Genomic DNA, 18,835 nt, shown 5'->3' with positions numbered 1-18,835 from the left:
CAGAGATTACTGGGTATTGGAGTGAATATACAGAGATTACTGGGTATTGGAGTGAATGTACAGAGATTACTGGGTATTGGAGTGATTGTACAGAGTTACTGGGTATTGGAGTGAATGTACAGGGATTATTGGGTATTGGAGTGAATTTACAGAGATTACGGAGTATTGGAGTGAATTTACAGGGGTTACTGTGTATTGAGTGAATTTACAGAGATTACTGGATATTGGAGTGAATATACAGAGATTACTGGGTATTGGAGTGAACATACAGAGATTACTGGGTATTGGAGTGAATATACAGAGATTACTGGGTATTGAGTGAATTTACAGAGATTACTGGGTATTGGAGTGAATATACAGAGATTACTGGGTATTGGAGTGAACATACAGAGATTACTGGGTATTGGAGTGACTGTACAGAGATTACTGGGTATTGGAGTGAATTTACAGAGATTACTGGGTATTGGAGTGAATATACAGAGATTACTGGGTATTGAGTGAATTTACAGAGATTACTGGGTATTGGAGTGAATATACAGAGATTACTGGGTATTGGAGTGAACAGACAGAGATTACTGGGTATTGGAGTGAACATATAGAGATTACTGGGTATTGGAGTGAATATACAGAGATTACTGGGTATTGGAATGAATTTACAGAGATTCCTGGGTATTGGAATGAATTTACAGAGATTACTGGGTATTGGAGTGAATTTACAGAGATTACTGGGTATTGGAGTGAATATACAGAGATTACTGGGTATTGGAGTGAACATACAGAGAATACTGGGTATTGGAGTGAAGTTACAGAGATTACTGGGTATTGGAGTGAATTTACAGAGATTACTGGGTATTGGAGTGAATTTACAGAGATTACTGGGTATTGGAGTGAATTTATAGAGATTACTGGGTATTGAAGTGAACATACAGAGATTACTGGGTATTGGAGTGAATATACAGAGATTACTGGGTATTGGAGTGATTGTACAGAGATTACTGTGTATTGGAGTGAATTTACAGAGATTACTGGGTATTGGAGTGAATTTACAGAGATTACTGGGTATTGGAGTGTATATACAGAGATTACTGGGTATTGGAGTGAACATACAGAGAATACTGGGTATTGAAGTGAATTTACAGAGATTACTAGGTATTGGAGTGAACATACAGAGATTACTGGGTATTGGAGTGAATATACAGAGATTACTGGGTATTGAAGTGAATTTACAGAGATTACTGGGTATTGAAGTGAATTTACAGAGATTACTGGGTATTGAAGTGAATTTACAGAGATTACTGGGTATTGGCGTGAATTTACAGAGATTACTGGGTATTGGAGTGGATATACAGAGATTACTGGGTATTGAAGTGAATTTACAGAGATTACTGGGTATTGAAGTGTATTTACAGAGATTACTGGGTACTGGAGTGGATATACAGAGATTACTGGGTATTGGCGTGAATTTACAGAGATTACTGGGTATTGGAGTGGATATACAGAGATTACTGGGTATTGGCGTGAATTTACCGAGATTACTGGGTATTGGAGTGGATATACAGAGATTACTGGGTATTGGAATGAACAGAGAAGTATGAGCTTTGTGGGAGGATAGTAAACAGTGGGACTGCACCTCTCCCCAACTCATTAATAACCGGCGGGATTCTCTGACCCCCCGCCGGGTCGGAGAATCGCCGGGGGCTGGTGTGAATCCCGCCCCCGGCGGTTGCCGAATTCTCCAGCACCGGAGATTCAGCGGGGGCAGGAATCGCGCCGCGCCGATTGGCGGGCCTCCCCCCCCCGGCGATTCTCCGGCCCGGATGGGCCGAAGTCCTGCTGCTGGAATGCCTGTCCCGCCGGCGTGGATTAAACCACCTCTCTTACTGGCGGGACAAGGCGGCGCGGGTGGCCTCCGGGGTCCTGGGGGGGGGGGGGGTGGGGGCGCGGGGCGATCAGGCCACGGGGGGTTCCCCCACGGTGGCCTGGCCCACGATCGGGGCCCACCGATCTGCGGGGGGCCTGTGCCGTGGGGGCACTCTTTTCTTTCCGCCTTCGCCACGGTCTCCACCATGGCGGAGGCGGATGAGACCCCCTCCACTGCGCATGCGCGGGGAACACGTGAGCTGCCGCTGACGCTCCTGCGCATGCGCCGCCCGGAGATGTCATTTCCGCGCCAGCCGGCGGGGCACCAAAGGCCTTTACCGCCAGCTGGCGGGGCGGAAATCAGTCCGGCGCGGGCCTAGCCCCTCAAGGTTAGGGCTCGGCCGCTCAAGATGCGGAGGATTCCGCACCTTTGGGGCGGCGCGATGCCGGACTGATTTGCCCCGTTTTTGGCGCCGGTTGGCGGACATCGCGCCGATTACAGAGAATTTCGCCCATGAACCTCAGACAAAACTTGTCTGCACTCACTTTTAACTCAGCCACTTGTTTTAAATCCTGGACTTTCCTTGTGGTCTTGTCTTTCTTGGAGCTCGAGAGCTGCTGCAGAACTTCCTCCACGCCACTTTGAAGAAGTTTGTCGATTAACTTCTTCAAAAGCGATAGCTGCAAAACAGATCACATTTGATCAATTCATGGCTTCAGGAATCAATAGGCTGTAATATTGACCAGACGTGGAATATAAATAAACTTTATTGCAGCTCAGATTACATTACACAAAATCTGTCACAAAATCTTTGCATTTTGTTTGCACATTCTCCTTCCCCCCCGTGTCTGCGTGGGTCTCACCCCGCAACCCAAAGATGTGCAATTTAGGTGGATTGGCCATGCTAAATTGCCCCTTAATTGGAAAAAAAAATCTTTGCATTTTGTTTTGCTTTTTAATTCAAAAATGTATTTTTCCCTTTGAAGAAAATAATCAATTCAATGCCATTAAGGTTAGTACACCGGTCAAAACTAAGATCTGAGATGCAAGGTCCCACCTTAGTGAGTTCTTACAATGGCCGGTTCATCTTTTGCCAGTAGTCTTGCAGAGAAGGGCAGAACTTCCACTCCGATACAGCCACATATAAAACTCTATGCTCAGGATATTGTAAAGGCTGGCGAGGTTACATTTATTGCCCATTTGAAATTGCCTTGAGATGGTGGTAGCCGTCGTCTCCATGAACAGGTGGGTAGCCTTGTGATTTCTTTTTTTTTTTTAAACTTGGCCGGAATTCTCCGACTGTTGAGATTCACTTTTCCTGCCGGCAGTGCAACCCCAGCCGTGGATTTCCCACCTGAGTGGGATGGCTTCAATGAAAATACCATTGACAAGTGTAGCGTACCGATCTCCGAGGCCCCCGAAGTGAAACTGACCCCCAGCCTGAACGCACTATGAAAGGGTCTCCGCCACCCTCCCCTTCCCCCCACCCAACACACACATGGGGCACCCCAGCCTGATCGCAAGGGCACAGAAAATGCCAGCTTGGCAGTGCCCAACTGGACACCTTAGCAGTGCCAGGCTAAAGGTAAATGTCTTCTCTGGCGGGGCACCAAAGGCCTTTCCCGCCAGCTGGCGGGGCGGAAATCAGTCCGGCGCAGGCCTAGCCCCTCAAGGTTAGGGCTCGGCCGCTCAAGATGCGGAGGATTCCGCACCTTTGGGGCGGCGCGATGCCGGACTGATTCGCGTCGTTTTTGGCGCCGGTCGGCGGACATCACGCCGATTGCGGAGAATTTCGCCCCAAGTCACTGAGTGTCTTTAAGACAGAGATAGATACGTTCTTGATTATTAAGGGAATCAGGGGTTACAGGGAGAAGGCGGGAGAATCAGGATGAGAAACATATCAGCCAAGATTGAATGGCGGAGCAGACTCATTGGTCCAAATAGCCTAATTCTGTTCCTGTATCTTATAGTCTTATGGTCTAAATGCTTTGAACTACATGGTTTGCATTCAATTCATGGCCCATTACCTTTCACAAGCCTCATGATTGACAGGTCCAGGCTATCTCAAAGGAGGGTTAGCTTTATTTGTTTTTATAGCTCTTCACAGTCCATTAACTGTGAAGTGCTTCCTAGAAAGACCTAGGGGCTGGTTTAGCTCACTGGGCTAAATCGCTGGCTTTTAAAGCAGACCAAGGCAGGCCAGCAGCACGGTTCAATTCCCGTACCAGTCTCCCTGAACAGGCGCCCGAATGTGGCGACTAGGGGCTTTTCACAGTAACTTCATTTGAAGCCTACTTGTGACAATAAGTGATTTTCATTTCATTTCAAGTGCTTCCTAGAAAGGCCATGTGCTCTGAACTGCTTTTAAAAAATAATGGGTCCTTTATATCCTCTAATGCCTGTACTGAGGTTGTTTTCAGTCATTAAGGAAGCTGCCACATCTCAGAGATTGAAGTCCAAGGGTTCCTCAATGAGGTCCTTCCTGCAGCCACCATTTAATTCTTAGGATAAATGTTATGCCGATGCCAGGCCGGGAGTTGGGGGCAGATTGGAGACCTTTAAAGCCCCTGGGTGGCCAGGCACTGCCACCTGTCGGGTTGCACTGCGAGGTTGCAACTGTGTCGGGGAAGTGCCAGGTTGGCACTGCCAAGGGGCATGACCTGAAGGAGGCACGGCATTTGGTGCCCTCATAGCGGAGTGTATCTCTCTTGTGGGGCAGTGGGGAGAAGGATGATGCCTCTGACTGGGGGTGGTCTGGTCACCCTCATGCCGGTGTGGTGTGGGGGAGGGTGACCTGATCATTTAGTGGTGCCGGGGAGGGGGGAGTTTACCCCTCTGTGGTGAAGGGTTGGGTGCTCCCCTTGTGTGTGAGGGATTGCAATATCCTTGGTGGGGGGGGGGGGGGGGGGGAGGCTCACCACTCTGAGATTGGGGTGCCCTTTAAAAAGAGCACAACTCGTCCCCCCCTACAAAAAAAATGACTAAGTGTGGGTGGATTGCGATCAGGATCGCCCCCATCTGCCCGACAGGAATCGCACTGTATTTCGCACTGGAGGTGACACTTAGTGTGCGATCTAACGTTTTGAAAAAGAGTCCATTATAGGCGGGATTAGCAGGGTCGTTCCCGGCATTTGTAGCGCCAGGAACAACACCGCTATTTATCAGCACTCTTTTTTTTAGTGCTCCAGTGGGGAACCCCCCACCTCGCCCCCTCCCGAGGCCAAATCCAGAGTCATTTCCTGCAACTGAGGAGCTCTGCTCAGTGCAGAATGAGATCGGGATGCATTTGTAAATGGCGTCCCAATCTCTCGACCCTCTGACCCCCCAATGCCCCAACCCTCCTGTAAGGAACCCCCTCCACACCCCACCTCACATGGGCAGGGAAACCCCAGGCCTGATCCTCGGCGCAGGAAATATGCCAGCCTGGCACTATGGCACTACCAGCCTGGCACCCTGGCACTGCCCCTGCCAGCCTGGCAGTTTAACTCAGGCACGTGGCAGTGCCGAGCTGACACTCAGGTGGCACTGTCAGGGTGTTTAGTTGGCACTGCCAGGGTGTCAGGCTGGCAGTGCCAAGGTACCAGGCTGACACCAGCAGTGCCAGGGGCCTCTTAACCTCTGGAAGACCCCGCCCAGGTCGCCACAACTGAGGACCAGTACTGAATGGCGCCCGGCTGAAGAATCCGCTGCGAGGCTGGTAGATGCCGGGCAGCCGCTTGATCAGGTGCAAGCATGGCAAAGTGGGTTCTTAAACTCACTTAGCTGTGCCCGACTGGATCCCGCCCATTGTGCGTAAATGGCGTCGGGAATCCCGGGGGAGGCCACTCCCGGGATCTAGTGGCCACACCTCGCCCTGGTTCTGGAGGGACATGGCAGGTAGATTGCATCCTTAGTTATTTTGGGGAGAATTCCTCTCAGACAGTGTTGGAAGCACACAGCAGGCCGGAAACTCCCGAGGCGAGAGAAATGTTTTGAGTCAAATCTGACTTTCTCAGAACCTGTGAGCCCCCTCCCAATGCTGGGTCCTTTGATCAGATAGTTTGATGAGTTAATGAGAGACCTATCCCCTGTTAAAAATAGGCCCAGAGCAAAATCTACTTCACATTCCCCTTCATAAATCTGGGCAATTGAACTTGATTTTATTCTTAACCTAAGGTTTACTGACTGTCAATGTTTGTGTTACAACTAGATAGCGGATATACCACTGCAATAGTTATAGTAGTTGTTAAGTATTCCTATTTTGTGACATTAAATCATCTACGTACCTTTATACCATAAATGTCAAAAAGCTTTTCTAAATCCTGTGGAGTGAAAAGAAAGGTTAATGAATAATACTGACAGGGTTAACTGACGACGTGTGGCACTGTACAGCAGGCAGGTATATGAAGAAATATTTAGCACTAGCAGATATTTCTTACCCCTCCCTCACTCCTGCTGGACACCAATATGAAGCTTTCTCACTGGTCAATTTATCGCTAAAGCAAAGGGGAGCAGAACTGTGATGCCTCGGCCTCTGGTGAATAAATTAATTTATTGTTTTTTTTTTTAAAAAGAGGCTCAGGAACAGGGAGATTGAAGAGTGCATACACAGACAATGGGTGGGATTTAGGTTACAGGGGTCTCGCCCGCTGGCTGGAGGGCTGCCGTGAGCCCTGTGGCAACACTTTTCGGTCAGGCCAGCCACACAAAGTGCTAATCAGGAACTGGGAAGCCAAGGGCCATCCCCAGAATCAAGGACCCTGCAGGTGGTGGTCCCACAGTCAAGAGCTGCCAAGCAATCAGAGGACCACAGCTCTTTGTTGCTCGGAAGTGCCACTGGGGAGGTGGTGACTGTAGTTGGTAATACCGAGGGAGTGCGTTTGAATTAAGGACCCCACCCCTCCCTCCCCCACTCACCGGAAGCCCATCAGCAACCCTGCCAGAGTTTACTGTTCAGATTTCCTGCACAACGATTCTCCTCGCTGCCACTGGATGAATACCTGCGGCGGCAGGTCATTCCCTGGGCATTATGTGTCCATTTCACGGCCTGAATTAGTGGAGGAGTGTCCCACGAGCTGGACTGAATTGGGGATTAGATGCGGAGATGGCAGGGTCTCCACCCATTATCCTCCCACCTGTTTCATTGTGTTGTGTTCCCCCCCCCCCCCCCCCCCCAGGTTTTGGAGGTGGCAGAATAAGTTACGGAGGCTGTTAAAAATGCAGATGTTATCTTGGGCTTGATAAACAGAGGAATAGAGTGCAATAGTAAGTACGTTGTAATGAACACTTATAAAACACTGGTTAAGGCCTCAGCTACAGTATTGTGTGCAATTCTGGCAAATGAGGAAGGATGTCATGCCTTGAAGAGAGCGAAAAGGAGATTTACCAGAATTATGCCAAGGATAGGATCATGGGACGCGATTTAACGGCTGCGTTATCCGCTGGCGCAAATCGCGAGAGGCCAAAAATGGGACTTGCACCGGTGAGATTTCATAATGCGATCTTCCTGGGTCCTCCCCGATGACACGCCCAGCTTAATGTCCAGGAAGGGGGTGCAAACCTGATGTGCATGAGTTTGAATACATTATAATATACTTAGTGTGATTAACGTTGCATCTTCGGCCCTCATTAAATCTTCCCACCCACCTGGCGTGACGTCATGCTGGCATGAACTGCTACTGCTTTTTGAAAACGGGACCAGGCACACGCACCAGGCACACGGACCAGGCACACGGACCAGGCACACGTGCCAAAAACTCTGGAGTGGCTGTCCAAGCGTTTTCAGTGTCGAGGCATAACAGCAAATGAGATCTCAGAAAGATGCTTCCCGAGTAAGAAAGGTGCCTATTAGGCTTGCCCATCCCTGAAGCAGAAAGCAACAGTGCCCTCTAACATTCCTGAGACTCATGTTCGTCCAACTATTTGGCCATCGAGAATTAACCCTTAGCAATGTCAGCTGCCCCCAGTCTCAAAGTCAAGGAATGGAAGTAATGGGCTCAAGGTTAAACGCTTGGGTACATGGGATTGAGAGGCACTGGACTTCCATATGTGTTGGACCCCAATGCAGGGCAGCACGGTAGCATTGTGGATAGCACAATTGCTTCACAGCTCCAGGGTCCCAGGTTCGATTCCGGCTTGGGTCACTGTCTGTGTGGAGTCTGCACATCCTCCCCGTGTATGCGTGGGTTTCCTCCGGGTGCTCCGGTTTCCTCCCACAGTCCAAAGATGTGCAGGTTAGGTGGATTGGCCATGATAAATTGCCCTTAGTGTCCAAAATTGCCCTTAGTGTTGGGTGGGGTTACTGGGTTATGGGGATAGGGTGGAGGTGTTGACCTTGGGTAGGGTGCTCTTTCCAAGAGCCGGTGCAGACGCGATGGGCCGAATGGCCTCCTTCTGCACTGTAAATTCTAATGCCTGCTAGTGAGGATCTATAAGCCCCCAAAGCGGTCACTGTTGGCTTTTCCTAACACTGTGTCCCCGTTCCTGTGCCTTTCTCTGGCAACAAAAGGGAGAAATAAAAGGCCACACCCAGTTCCCGTGCTTGTGTTGTACCCCTTCCACTTGGCGGCACATGTTGTTGCACCAAAAGAGTTGAACCTGGTACCTGATTCCCTGTCGGGACTGAAGCCGCCTACCCTGTCAGACACACGCAGTTGACCTTGCCCATTAGGGATGTGTGAAGGGGGTCAGAACCCCCAAGTGATATTGAGAATAAGGAGAGACCACATGGGAGACCAAAGGTGGCTCTAACTGGGTGAGGACATAGGCCAGGGCCAGTTATGGATATGGGAGGGCACCTGGGCTGTGAGTGCACAGTAGCAGCCAGATAAGGTCAGGGGCTGACTGCTTCCTGGTCAGGGGCCAATAGGTCAGGCTAGGTACTGATATCCGGCTGCGACACCAATCTGATGGTCTTTTTCTCTTGTTCACTCACAGATAACCGAGCGAAATTGGTTATGGAGCCAGTGGAGCTGCTATTCTTCCTATTGCAATGCTGGCGGAGCACAGACTCCAGCAGCAACGTGCGGCGTGTCCCAGAGTAGATCCAGCAGAAGGCGAGCAGGGGGCCTACTGTGCGGTATCTGTGCCACATTGTTGGCGACGTGCCGTCACTTGCCGGTGGAGGACACCTGCGTGAAGGTCATGGGCACCCTCATCTTTTACGCAACGGGGTCATTCCATAGCTCCATGGGTGACCTGTGCGGCATCTCTCAGGCATCCGCCCCTGAGTGCATACACGGGCTCATGGATACACGAGAGACACAGGCTTTGGACTTTATTCATTTTGACCTGGACCAGGCCCAACAAGACAAGAGGGCTATGGGATTCACCACAGCTGGTCTGTTACAGGTGCAGAAGGTGATCGACTGCACTTATGTCATTCTGTGCATCCTGTGGCATCAGGGATACCCCATCATAACCAGGAAGGGGTTCCACTCCCTCCATGTGCAGCTGGTTTCTGAGATGAGGTTTATGTGTGCACGTTCTCCAGGGAGCAATTGCAGATCCATGGCATTTTCAAAGGTCACCCCAGGCTGCAGGAGCAGCTTGAGGGGACAAGGGATATCTCTTGAGGTCTTGGCTGGTGACACCAGTGTGGAGGCCAGAGATCTGGGGGGGCCCTGTCTTACTTTCGGGTGGCACTGGTGTTGCCGCATCACCCTGTTCTGCCCGCTGTGTCTGAGGTGCGCTGGTCTCAGGAAGGGGGGGTTTCAGATTGAGTGGTCACTCCCAGGGTCTCCTGGGTGGAAGGCACCAGGATGTGCTCCAGTGAATCCACCTCCTTCCAGGTGCTCATGGACCAGGGGATGGAGGGGCAGCTGGGGTGAGCTTCAGAGGCCTCACTATCATCTGGTGCTGCCAGTCCTGGAGGCCGTCATTGTCTGAACCTTGCAGTTGAAGCCCTGTTGAGCCATGCTTCGGAGTTTTCCGATCATGGATCTGAGCTCTTGCCCCAGGCTTTCCACTGCATCTGACACCATTACAGTGTTGACCTGGGTACCACACATCGTTGGCAACAGCTCCTGCGACAGAAGGCTTTGCGACTCCTCCATTAAGCCTTTTAGTCTCAGGAGTGTTGCTGACAATCCCTCCTGATATTCCCAGCTCTGCCTTTGCATCTCCAGCAGCTGAAGGACAAATGTGTCCCGAGGACCTGGCTGGGGCACAGCTGCATCCGGGAATCCAGCAGACCTCCAACTCTCTGATTCGTGGGACGCTCCTGCCTCCACCAGATGTGCATCAGAAGCTGTGCGGTTCTCACCAGATAGTGACCCAGAAGCCTGCCTGCTAAATTCGCCCACCGAGGTGTGTCTCTGTGATGGTGGATGCTGCGGCTGATAGCTGTGTTGCTTCATCCTTGCCCTCCTCCGAGATCTCCTCTGTGGTGGTGCCAAGGGTGGGAGATGGGACACTGCTGGTCGATGGGCCAGGCTCTTTGGTTGATGTTCCTGCAAGGCAAGGGACATGATCTTAGTCGTTGGCCTGATCAAGGGTTTGGGTTACACAGAAGTCACTTGAGACTGGTCATCTGGGTGAAGGTGCAGTGGCTCCTCTTTTGGGTATAATGTGAGCTGGATGCCTGGCGGGCCAGAGGTCGATGATACCTGGCATGTGTGGGCACTGCGCCTAAGCAAGGAGGGATTCTGATGCGGAGTGCTGGGGGGGAGGCGGGGTTTGAGAATGTTCGTGGGAGGTTGTGTCCTGGGCCCTGCGAGGTGGCAGCATGTGCAATTGAGGTGACTTTCCAGGGATGATGGAAGTGTGGAGTGCAGAGTGGAGACAGGGAGAACCTGGCTGATCAGTGCAGGTCGTTCATCTTTTTTCTGCACGATACACAATCCTCTTGGTCAGGCTGCTGCCACTGATCAAAGCTGCCACTGTCTCTCGGGCGGGATTCGTCAACTTGCAGGAGAGCCTTCTGCCAGCCCGAGGGTATATTCTAGCCCATCTCTCCTCCACAGCATCCAGCAAATGGCTGAGGACTCCCTTTGTAAATCTAGGAGCTGGTTTCCTAGCTGCCATCCTCCTGGCTTGAATGAGATCAAACGTTGTGGAGCTGTTTAAATGTAGTGCCCCCTTCATTGAAATGCTCAGATGACCCTGGGGTGGGCCAATCAGACGCGTCATGCCTTAGATGTGGTGTTTCTCACGTGGGGAAACATAACATTTTCAAGTGTCTGAAAATTGTGGTCTGGATTGTGCCATCAGTGCTGACAGGAATCCCACCAATTTGCTCATTGAAAAAACACTTTGGGTGGAATTTTCCAAATATCGCAGAGTGCTGGATCAGAGGAGGAAAACAGCGTGAAACTTGCCTTTCTAGTCAGATCAAACAGCACTCTGCAATTTCAAAGTGCTGGCGAGGATTTCACAGCCACCTGGGGGAGGCTAAACTTAATAATAATAATCTTTATTAGTGTAAGTAGGCTTACATTAACACTGCAACGGAGTTACTGTGAAAATCCCCTAATCGCCACACTCCGGCGCCTGAGGGAGAAATCAGAATGTTCAATTCAGCTAACAAGCACATCTTTCGGGACTTGTGAGCGGAAACCGGAGCACCCGGAGGAAACCCACGTAGACACGGGGCGACAGATAGTGACCCAAGCCGGGAATGCCCCTGCCGCTGTGAAGCAACAGTGCTAACCACTGTGCTACCGTGCCACCCCATGCCAGCAAAGCTGAAATTCAGGGGCCAATCTCTCCCCTCTTTCGCTCTCTCCCCCCCCCCCCCCATCCACTATCCTCCCCTACTACATAATGAGACCTCGCCTAATGGTGTTCCCTAGAGGCCTCGCCCCTGGCACTGTCAACCTGACACCGCCAACCTGGCACTGTCAGGGCACTGTACAGCCAGGTCCCTCACCACATGGGGGCAATACTCACGTCCGCACCCCTGCCGTGGTAATCACAACTGGTTCCGCTTTTGGAAACCAATAGTGATCGCCACTGGGGGTTGGGGGGGGGGGGGGGGCGGGGGGGGGATGATGATCATTTGACGTTGCCCAAAGATAAGGCATGAAGCCGGTTAAATGAAGTGTTAATGTATTCATGTATTCTAATTTATTGAAATCAGGTTCACCTCCTTTTTGTGCAGGAACCTGATTGTGCCTTCAGGGAGGGCCCTGGAGCATCGTGCTCGGAAATCTTGCCGACGCGAATCTCGTTATGGTTCTCTCACGAGCACTAGTGGCCATAACGGAATTTGCACTCACGGGGAATGGGCCCTGAAAATCCAGCCCTTTTGTCATTTTTTGGGGAAAATTCCGGCATAGAGTTTTACAGCACATAAATAGGCCCATTGGCCCATTGTGTCTGTGCCCACCATAAAGTACCTATCTCTTCTAATCACACATACTATGTTATGTCAAGAGACTAGTAAAGCTGGGATTGTTCTGATTACAGCAGAGAAGGTTGGACGGTTTAATAGCAGTGTTTAAAATGATGAATGGTTCTAATAGAGTAAATTAAAATAAACTGTTTCTACTGGCAGAATGGCCAGTTACCAGAAGTCATAAATTTAAGATAATTGCCAAAAGAACCAGGGGGGACAATAAAGAGAATTTTTAATCAGTGTAGTGAACGTATTGTACTAACCATTCACCACTGTGTTACACTGTATCATGCTGTTGCCCATATGGGCGCCACCTATGGACCATTGTATGATATTACACAGAATGTATCATGTTGGTGCCCTTGTGGGCGCCGCCCCTGGCTCTGCCCCCTTGAGGGGAGGTATAAAGAGCAGCTGTCCTGTAGGCGGCCCACACTAGCAGAGCAGTCACATGCACGCACTGTTCTAGTCGATTAAAGCCACTGTTCACTTCAACTCCCTGTCTCGTGTGAATTGATGATCGCATCAATCAGTAGGTTATCACCATCGGGAATGCAATGCCTAAAAAGGTGTTGAAAGCAGGTCCAATAATAACTTCCAAAAGATAATTGGATTCTTCCTCCTCAACGCTGCCGAAAACAGTTCTTAGGCCCCATCAGTATGTTAATTAGGGGCCTCATGCTCTTTGACAATAAATCCAGGCAAAATCTACCCCAAGTTCTCCTTTATATTGTGAGCAATTAGACTTGAGTTTCATTCCCACGTTTCCTGAAATCATTGCTCAGTAGGAAGGGGATAATGGAGAAGTGAAAGGCTTGACTCACAAGGGGTCCAGCCACAGAGTTTACAGCTCAAGTAAAATTATTTCTGAGCAGGAAGTCGGAGGAGGAGATACAGGTTGGAATTCATAGCAGCAATTTATCACATCATTAAATCGTGGGATGTGGAGATGCATCTATGGTTTCACATAGACAGAGATCCTGATCTCTTCAGGGCTACTGCAGGAGGTGCTGTGCTGTCCATAGAGGAATATAAAAAACTGAGAATCAACTGCAGTCTGCAGTCATTCACATCTTTCTAGGAGCACAGCTGGACTCCAGGAGCAGTTATCGACCTTTTAATATTCAGATATTACAGGACAGTGGGTAACGTCATGGAGATAAATGAGAGGAATTACAAAATAAGCCAAACCAGTAAATGAATAAGAAGCTTTGAGGACGTCCTTGCCACAGACAGAAAATGTTTCCTCCGAAGTCCTTTAAAGAGACTAATAGTGTCATGTCTGGAATGCAATTCCTCATTGAGTTCTTCTAATGTTGTTATTTCACATGACAGGATGAGACCAGATTTGCACACAAACTAATCGTACATTTTTCAATATATTTATTCACGGGATATGGGCATCAGCGGCCAGACTCGCATTCATTGCCCATTCCTAACTGCCATTGAGAAGGTGGTGGTGAACTGCTTGAACTGCTGCAGTCCACGTGGTGTAGATACACCGACAGTATTTTTAGGGAGGAAGTTCCAGGACTTTGACTCAGCGATAGTGAAAGGACAGGGATATATTTCCAAGTTAGGATGGAGAGTGACTTGGAGGGGACCTTGCCCTACTAGGTGGTAATGGTTGTGGGTTTGGAAGGTGCTGACTGAGGATTCCTGTTGAATTCCTGCAGTGCATCTTATAGCTAGCACACACGACTGCCGCTGTTCGTTACTGGTGGAAGGAGTGAATGTTTGTGGAAAGGATGCTAATCAAGTGAGCTGCTTTGTCCTCGGTGGTGTCATGCTACTTGAGTATTGGTGGAGCTGTAATCTTCCAGGCAAGTGGACCATATTGCATCACAATCCTGACTTGTGCTTTGTAAATAGTTGACAGGTTTGGGGTAGTCACCACAAGATTCTTAGCCGCTGGCCTGCTCTTATAGCCACAGTAGTTATATGGTTAGTCCAGTTCATTTCCTGGTCAATAGTAGCCTCAGGAAGTTGATAGTAGCCGATTCAGCAAATGGTAATGGCATTGAATGTCAAGGGGTGATGGTGCTCTCTTGTTGGAGACGGCCAATACCTGCGGCACAAACGTAACTTAAGAACATAAGAACTAGGAGCAGGAGTAGGCCATCTGGCCCCTCGAGCCTGCTCCGCCATTCAATGAGATCATGGCTGATCTTTTGTGGAATCAGCTCCACTTTCCGGCCCGAACACCATAACCCTTAATCCCTTTATTCTTCAAAAAACTATCTATCTTTATCTTAAAAACATTTAATGAAGGAGCCTCTACTGCTTCACTGGGCAAGGAATTCCATAGATTCACAACCCTTTGGGTGAAGAAGTTCCTCCTAAACTCAGTCCTAAATCGACTTCCCCTTATTTTGAGGCTATGCCCCCTAGTTCTGCTTTCATCCGCAGCCTGCCCGCATCTATCCTATCTATTCCCTTCATAATTTTATATGTTTCTATAAGATCCCCCTGCATCCTTCTAAATTCCAACGAGTACAGTCCCAGTCTCCTCCTAATCCAACCCCTTCAGCTCTGGGATTAACCTAGTGAATCTCCTCTGCACACCCTCCAGCGGCAGTATGTCCTTTCTCAGGTAAGGAGACCAAAACTGAACACAATACTCCAGGTGTGGCCTCACCAACACCTTATACATTTGCAGCATGACCTCTCTAGTCTTGAACTCCATCCTTCTAGCAATGAAGGACAAAACTCCATTTGCCTTCTTAATAACCTGTAACTTGCCACTTGTCAGCTCAAACCTGGATATTGTCCACGTCTAGTTGCATTTGGACCTGGACTGCTTCAGTATCCATGGAGTCATGAATGATGTTGAGCATTGTGCAGTCATCAGTAAACATCCCCACTTCTGACTTTAAGATGGAAGGAAGGTCATTGATGAAGCAATTGAAATGGTCGGCCCTTGGACACTATCCTGAGGAGGTCCTGGATCTCAGAAGACTGATCTCAAACAACCACAACCATCGTCCTTTGTGCCAGGTATGACTCCAACCAGCAGAGTTTCACTCAGATTCCCATAGACTCCAGTGTTACTCGGGCTCTTTTCTTTTCAGTTATGGGATGTGGGCATCCCTGGATAGGCCAGCATTTATTGCCCATTCCTAGTTGCTGTTCAGAAGGTGGTGGTAAGTTGCCTTCTTGAACTGCTGTAGTCCTTGAGGTGTAGGTACACCCACTGTGCTGTTAGGGAATGAGTTCTAGGCTGCTGCCCCAGCGACAGTGAAGGAACAGCGATATACCTCCAAGTCAGGGTGGTGAGTGACTTGGAAAGGAACCTCCAAGTGGTGGGGTTCCCAGGTATCTGCTGCTCTTGTCCTTCTAGATGAGAGTGGACCTTGGTTTGAAGCTAGACTTAGTCAAATGCAGCCTTGATGTCAAGGATGGTCACTCTAACCTCACCTCTGGCATTCAGCTCATTTGTCCATGTTTGAACCAAGGCTGTAATGAGGTCAGGAGTTGAGTGACCCTGGTGGAACCCAAACTGAGAGTGCATGAGCAGGTTATTGCTAAGTAACTGTTGATGACTGCCTTCCATCACTTCACTGATGCCCCAGCGTAGGTTGATGGGACAGTAATTTGCAGGGTTGGATTTGCCCTGTTTTTTGTGTACAGGACCGGAGCAATTTTCCACATTGCCTGTTGATGCCAGTGTTGTAGCTGTACTGAAACAGCTTGGCTAGGGGAGGGGCAAGTTCCGGAGCACAATTCTGCAGTACTATTCCTGGAATATTCTAAGGGCCCAAAGCCTTTGTAGTACTCAGTTCCTTCAGCCATTTCTTGCCAACACAAAGTGAATCAAATTGGCTGAAGATTGGCACCTGTGCTGCTGGGGACCTCCGAAGGAGGCCGAGATGAATCATCCATTCAACACTTCTGGCTGAAGATTGTTGGAAATGGTTCAGCCTTATCTTTTGCATTGATGTACTGGGCTCCCTCATCATTGAAGACGAAGATATTTGTGGAGCTTCCTCCTCCAGTGAGATATTTTGTTGTCCACCACCATTCACGACTGGATGTGGCAGGACTGCAGAGCTTAGATCTGATTCGTTGGTTGTGGGATTGCTTAGCCCGGTTTATTGAATGGTGATTCTGCTGTTCGGCATGCAAGGAGTCCTGTTTTGTAGCTTCACCATTTCTATCACTTCATGTTAAAGGAAACTGAAATATTTTGAACTTATTACTGAGAGATTGTGAAGTCTCTGTATACTATATAGTCTAAATCTATTTCACATAGGACTTATTTATTGTAGTACTTTCTTACCTTGACATCAATTCCTTTTCCTTGTGTTCCAGGGTCACCCTGCAAAAAAAAAAAAATGGTTATGCGTTATCCTCATTCTACCTACCTCAAGCCCCAATGTAAATTCGAACAGAACTGAGTAATCCCCAAATCCAGAGTCTAAGGCCTGTTTCCCCTTGCTCAACCTTGCCAAAGATTAACCAGGCTTTAGCAATAAGCATTGCCACCGATATCGAAAGAAATGTACAGACTTTCAGTATCTGCAAACATAATATAAGCAGTTAGATGTCAAAGATCTTCTGTATTGTACCAGGACTTCTGCAAAATGTTACTTTTTGCGCAATTCAATAAAATAAAGCAGCCATTAATTAACAAAGCTTCTTACTTGTTCACCTTTGAGCCCCCTTTCTCCTTTCTCGCCCTATAGGTCAAAGCAAAGAAATCCAAGAATTTTAGGCCTGCCAGTGATTGCAGTCATCACAATGATTTTCTAACAAGGGGCAAGTTATTACAATAGCAGCATATTGCAGGAGCTGTGTGTTACCTGTGAGTGTATTACAAGAATGTGTATTGCAGGTGAGATTATTGCTGGAGCATAGATTTCATGATTGTGTATTACAGGAGCAGATATTACAGGAGCCATATATTACCAAGCCATACATTACAGGAACCATGTATTACGGGAAACGCGTATTACAATAACGGGTATTACAGGAGCTGTGTATTACAGGAACTTCGTGTTAAAGGAGCTGTGTATTAAAAGAACAGGCATTACAGGAGCTGTGTACAACAGGAGTTGTGTATTACCGGAGTTGTGTATTACCGGAGTTGTGTATTACTGGAATCGTGTATTACCGAAATCGTGCATTACAGCAGCATTTATTACAAGAGCAGATATTACAAGAATGTGTATCAGAGGAGTGAGTATTACAAGAGACTGTATAACAGATGAGTGTATTACAGCAGCAATGTACAGAAGCAACCTCCACTCATTTTGATCCAAGAATTCCAGGTGATCTCTGCTTCCAACAAGTTCTTGATGATGAAAGGCTGGGTAAATTGGACCTCTACCCGCCTGAATTTAGAAGAATGAGAGGTGATCTAATTGAAACATACACATTCTGAAGTGGTTTGACAGGATAGGCCCAGAGAGGTTGTTTCCACTGGCTGGGTAGAAGGGGGCAACGCCCCCAGGATTATGGCTAAACCATTTACGACTGCGATGAGGAGAAATGTTTGACTCAAGGTGCTGTGTTTGGAATTTTCTACCCCAGAGGGTTGTGGATGCTCCGCCATCGTATTCAAGACTGAGATTGATAGATTTCTGGTCAGTCAAGAGATATGGAGAGCAGACAAAAAAGTGGAAAGGAGGTCAGCCACAATCATATTGAATGGTGGAGCAGGCTCAAGGGCCCGATGGTCTAATCCAGGCCCTACTTCTCATGTTTTTAAGGAAGAGATTTTTTGTTTATTCAAGAGACATTTTGCTTGAGTAAACCATATTATATTGGTGCATCTTAGAATCATAGAATTTACAGTGCAGAAGGAAGCTATTCTGCTCATTGAGTCTGCACCAGCCCTTGAAAAGAGCACCCGACTTAAGCCCACACCTACACCCTATCCCCGTAACATCACCTAACCATTTTGGACACGAAGGGGCAATTTACCATGGCCAATCCACCTAATCTGCACATCTTTGGATTGTGGGAGGAAACCGGAGCACCCGGAGGAAACCCACGCAGACACGGGGAGAACGTGCAAACTGCACAAGACAGTCACCCGAGGCCAGAATTGAACCCGGGACCCGGGAGCTGTGAGGCAGTAGTGCTCACCACTGTGCCACCGTGCTGGGCTTGATGATGGATGAGTTTGATGAATATAAATACCTAAACAAATGACTTACCGGTATACCAGGGGGTCCAGCAGGCAAAGGAATGAGTGGCAAATCTGTATAATTGAACCCGGTCTCCTGCAATGATAAGTTGGTCAATGCCATACTCATTGTTAACATGTTGCAGTATCCTACATAAACATTTCTAAAAGTAACTGCTGCCATTCAGTCTCTTACTTTTCAACCTCTGATTGTGTAAAAATGCCTCCAACGACCTCCTCACCTTAACCACCCCCCCCCCCCCCCCCCCCCACCCACCCCCACTCCAAACCCCACACCTCACCTACTCCCTTCAAGTATAACATCAATGATGTGGAGGTATCCATCAATGATGGGACCGGTGTTCATGGTAAGCAGAAGCTGATGCACATTAGTTCTTCGCATACCTCATTGAAAGGTAAGGGAGCTCCTGGGAATGCTCCCGGTCCAGGAGGTCCAGGCAAACCAGGTGCTCCTTTCACACCATCTTTTCCCTAAGAAGAAAAGAGAAAGGCCAAGAGGAAAACCGTT

At 48.7% G+C, this 18,835-nt stretch overlaps 1 protein-coding gene across 1 annotated transcript in view; it reads right to left on the bottom strand.

Moving 5' to 3' along the window:
- The window catches only part of col7a1l (collagen type VII alpha 1-like), a 435,910-nt gene that overhangs the window by 164,048 nt on the left and 253,027 nt on the right, over positions 1–18,835 (bottom strand). The window contains exons 61-66 of the mRNA XM_072470919.1: positions 18,712–18,798; positions 18,338–18,403; positions 16,820–16,855; positions 16,456–16,494; positions 6,127–6,162; positions 2,407–2,541 (exon numbers count right to left, since the gene is read on the bottom strand). Coding sequence (XP_072327020.1) covers positions 2,407–2,541; positions 6,127–6,162; positions 16,456–16,494; positions 16,820–16,855; positions 18,338–18,403; positions 18,712–18,798 — 399 coding nt within the window. The remainder of the gene's footprint in view (positions 1–2,406; positions 2,542–6,126; positions 6,163–16,455; positions 16,495–16,819; positions 16,856–18,337; positions 18,404–18,711; positions 18,799–18,835) is intronic.

The sequence above is a fragment of the Scyliorhinus torazame genome, chromosome 13 (genome assembly GCF_047496885.1).
Source record: "Scyliorhinus torazame isolate Kashiwa2021f chromosome 13, sScyTor2.1, whole genome shotgun sequence".
NCBI lineage: Eukaryota > Metazoa > Chordata > Chondrichthyes > Carcharhiniformes > Scyliorhinidae > Scyliorhinus > Scyliorhinus torazame.
Note: the sequence above shows the minus strand (reverse complement) of the source record. Positions and strands in the feature narration are given on the sequence as shown.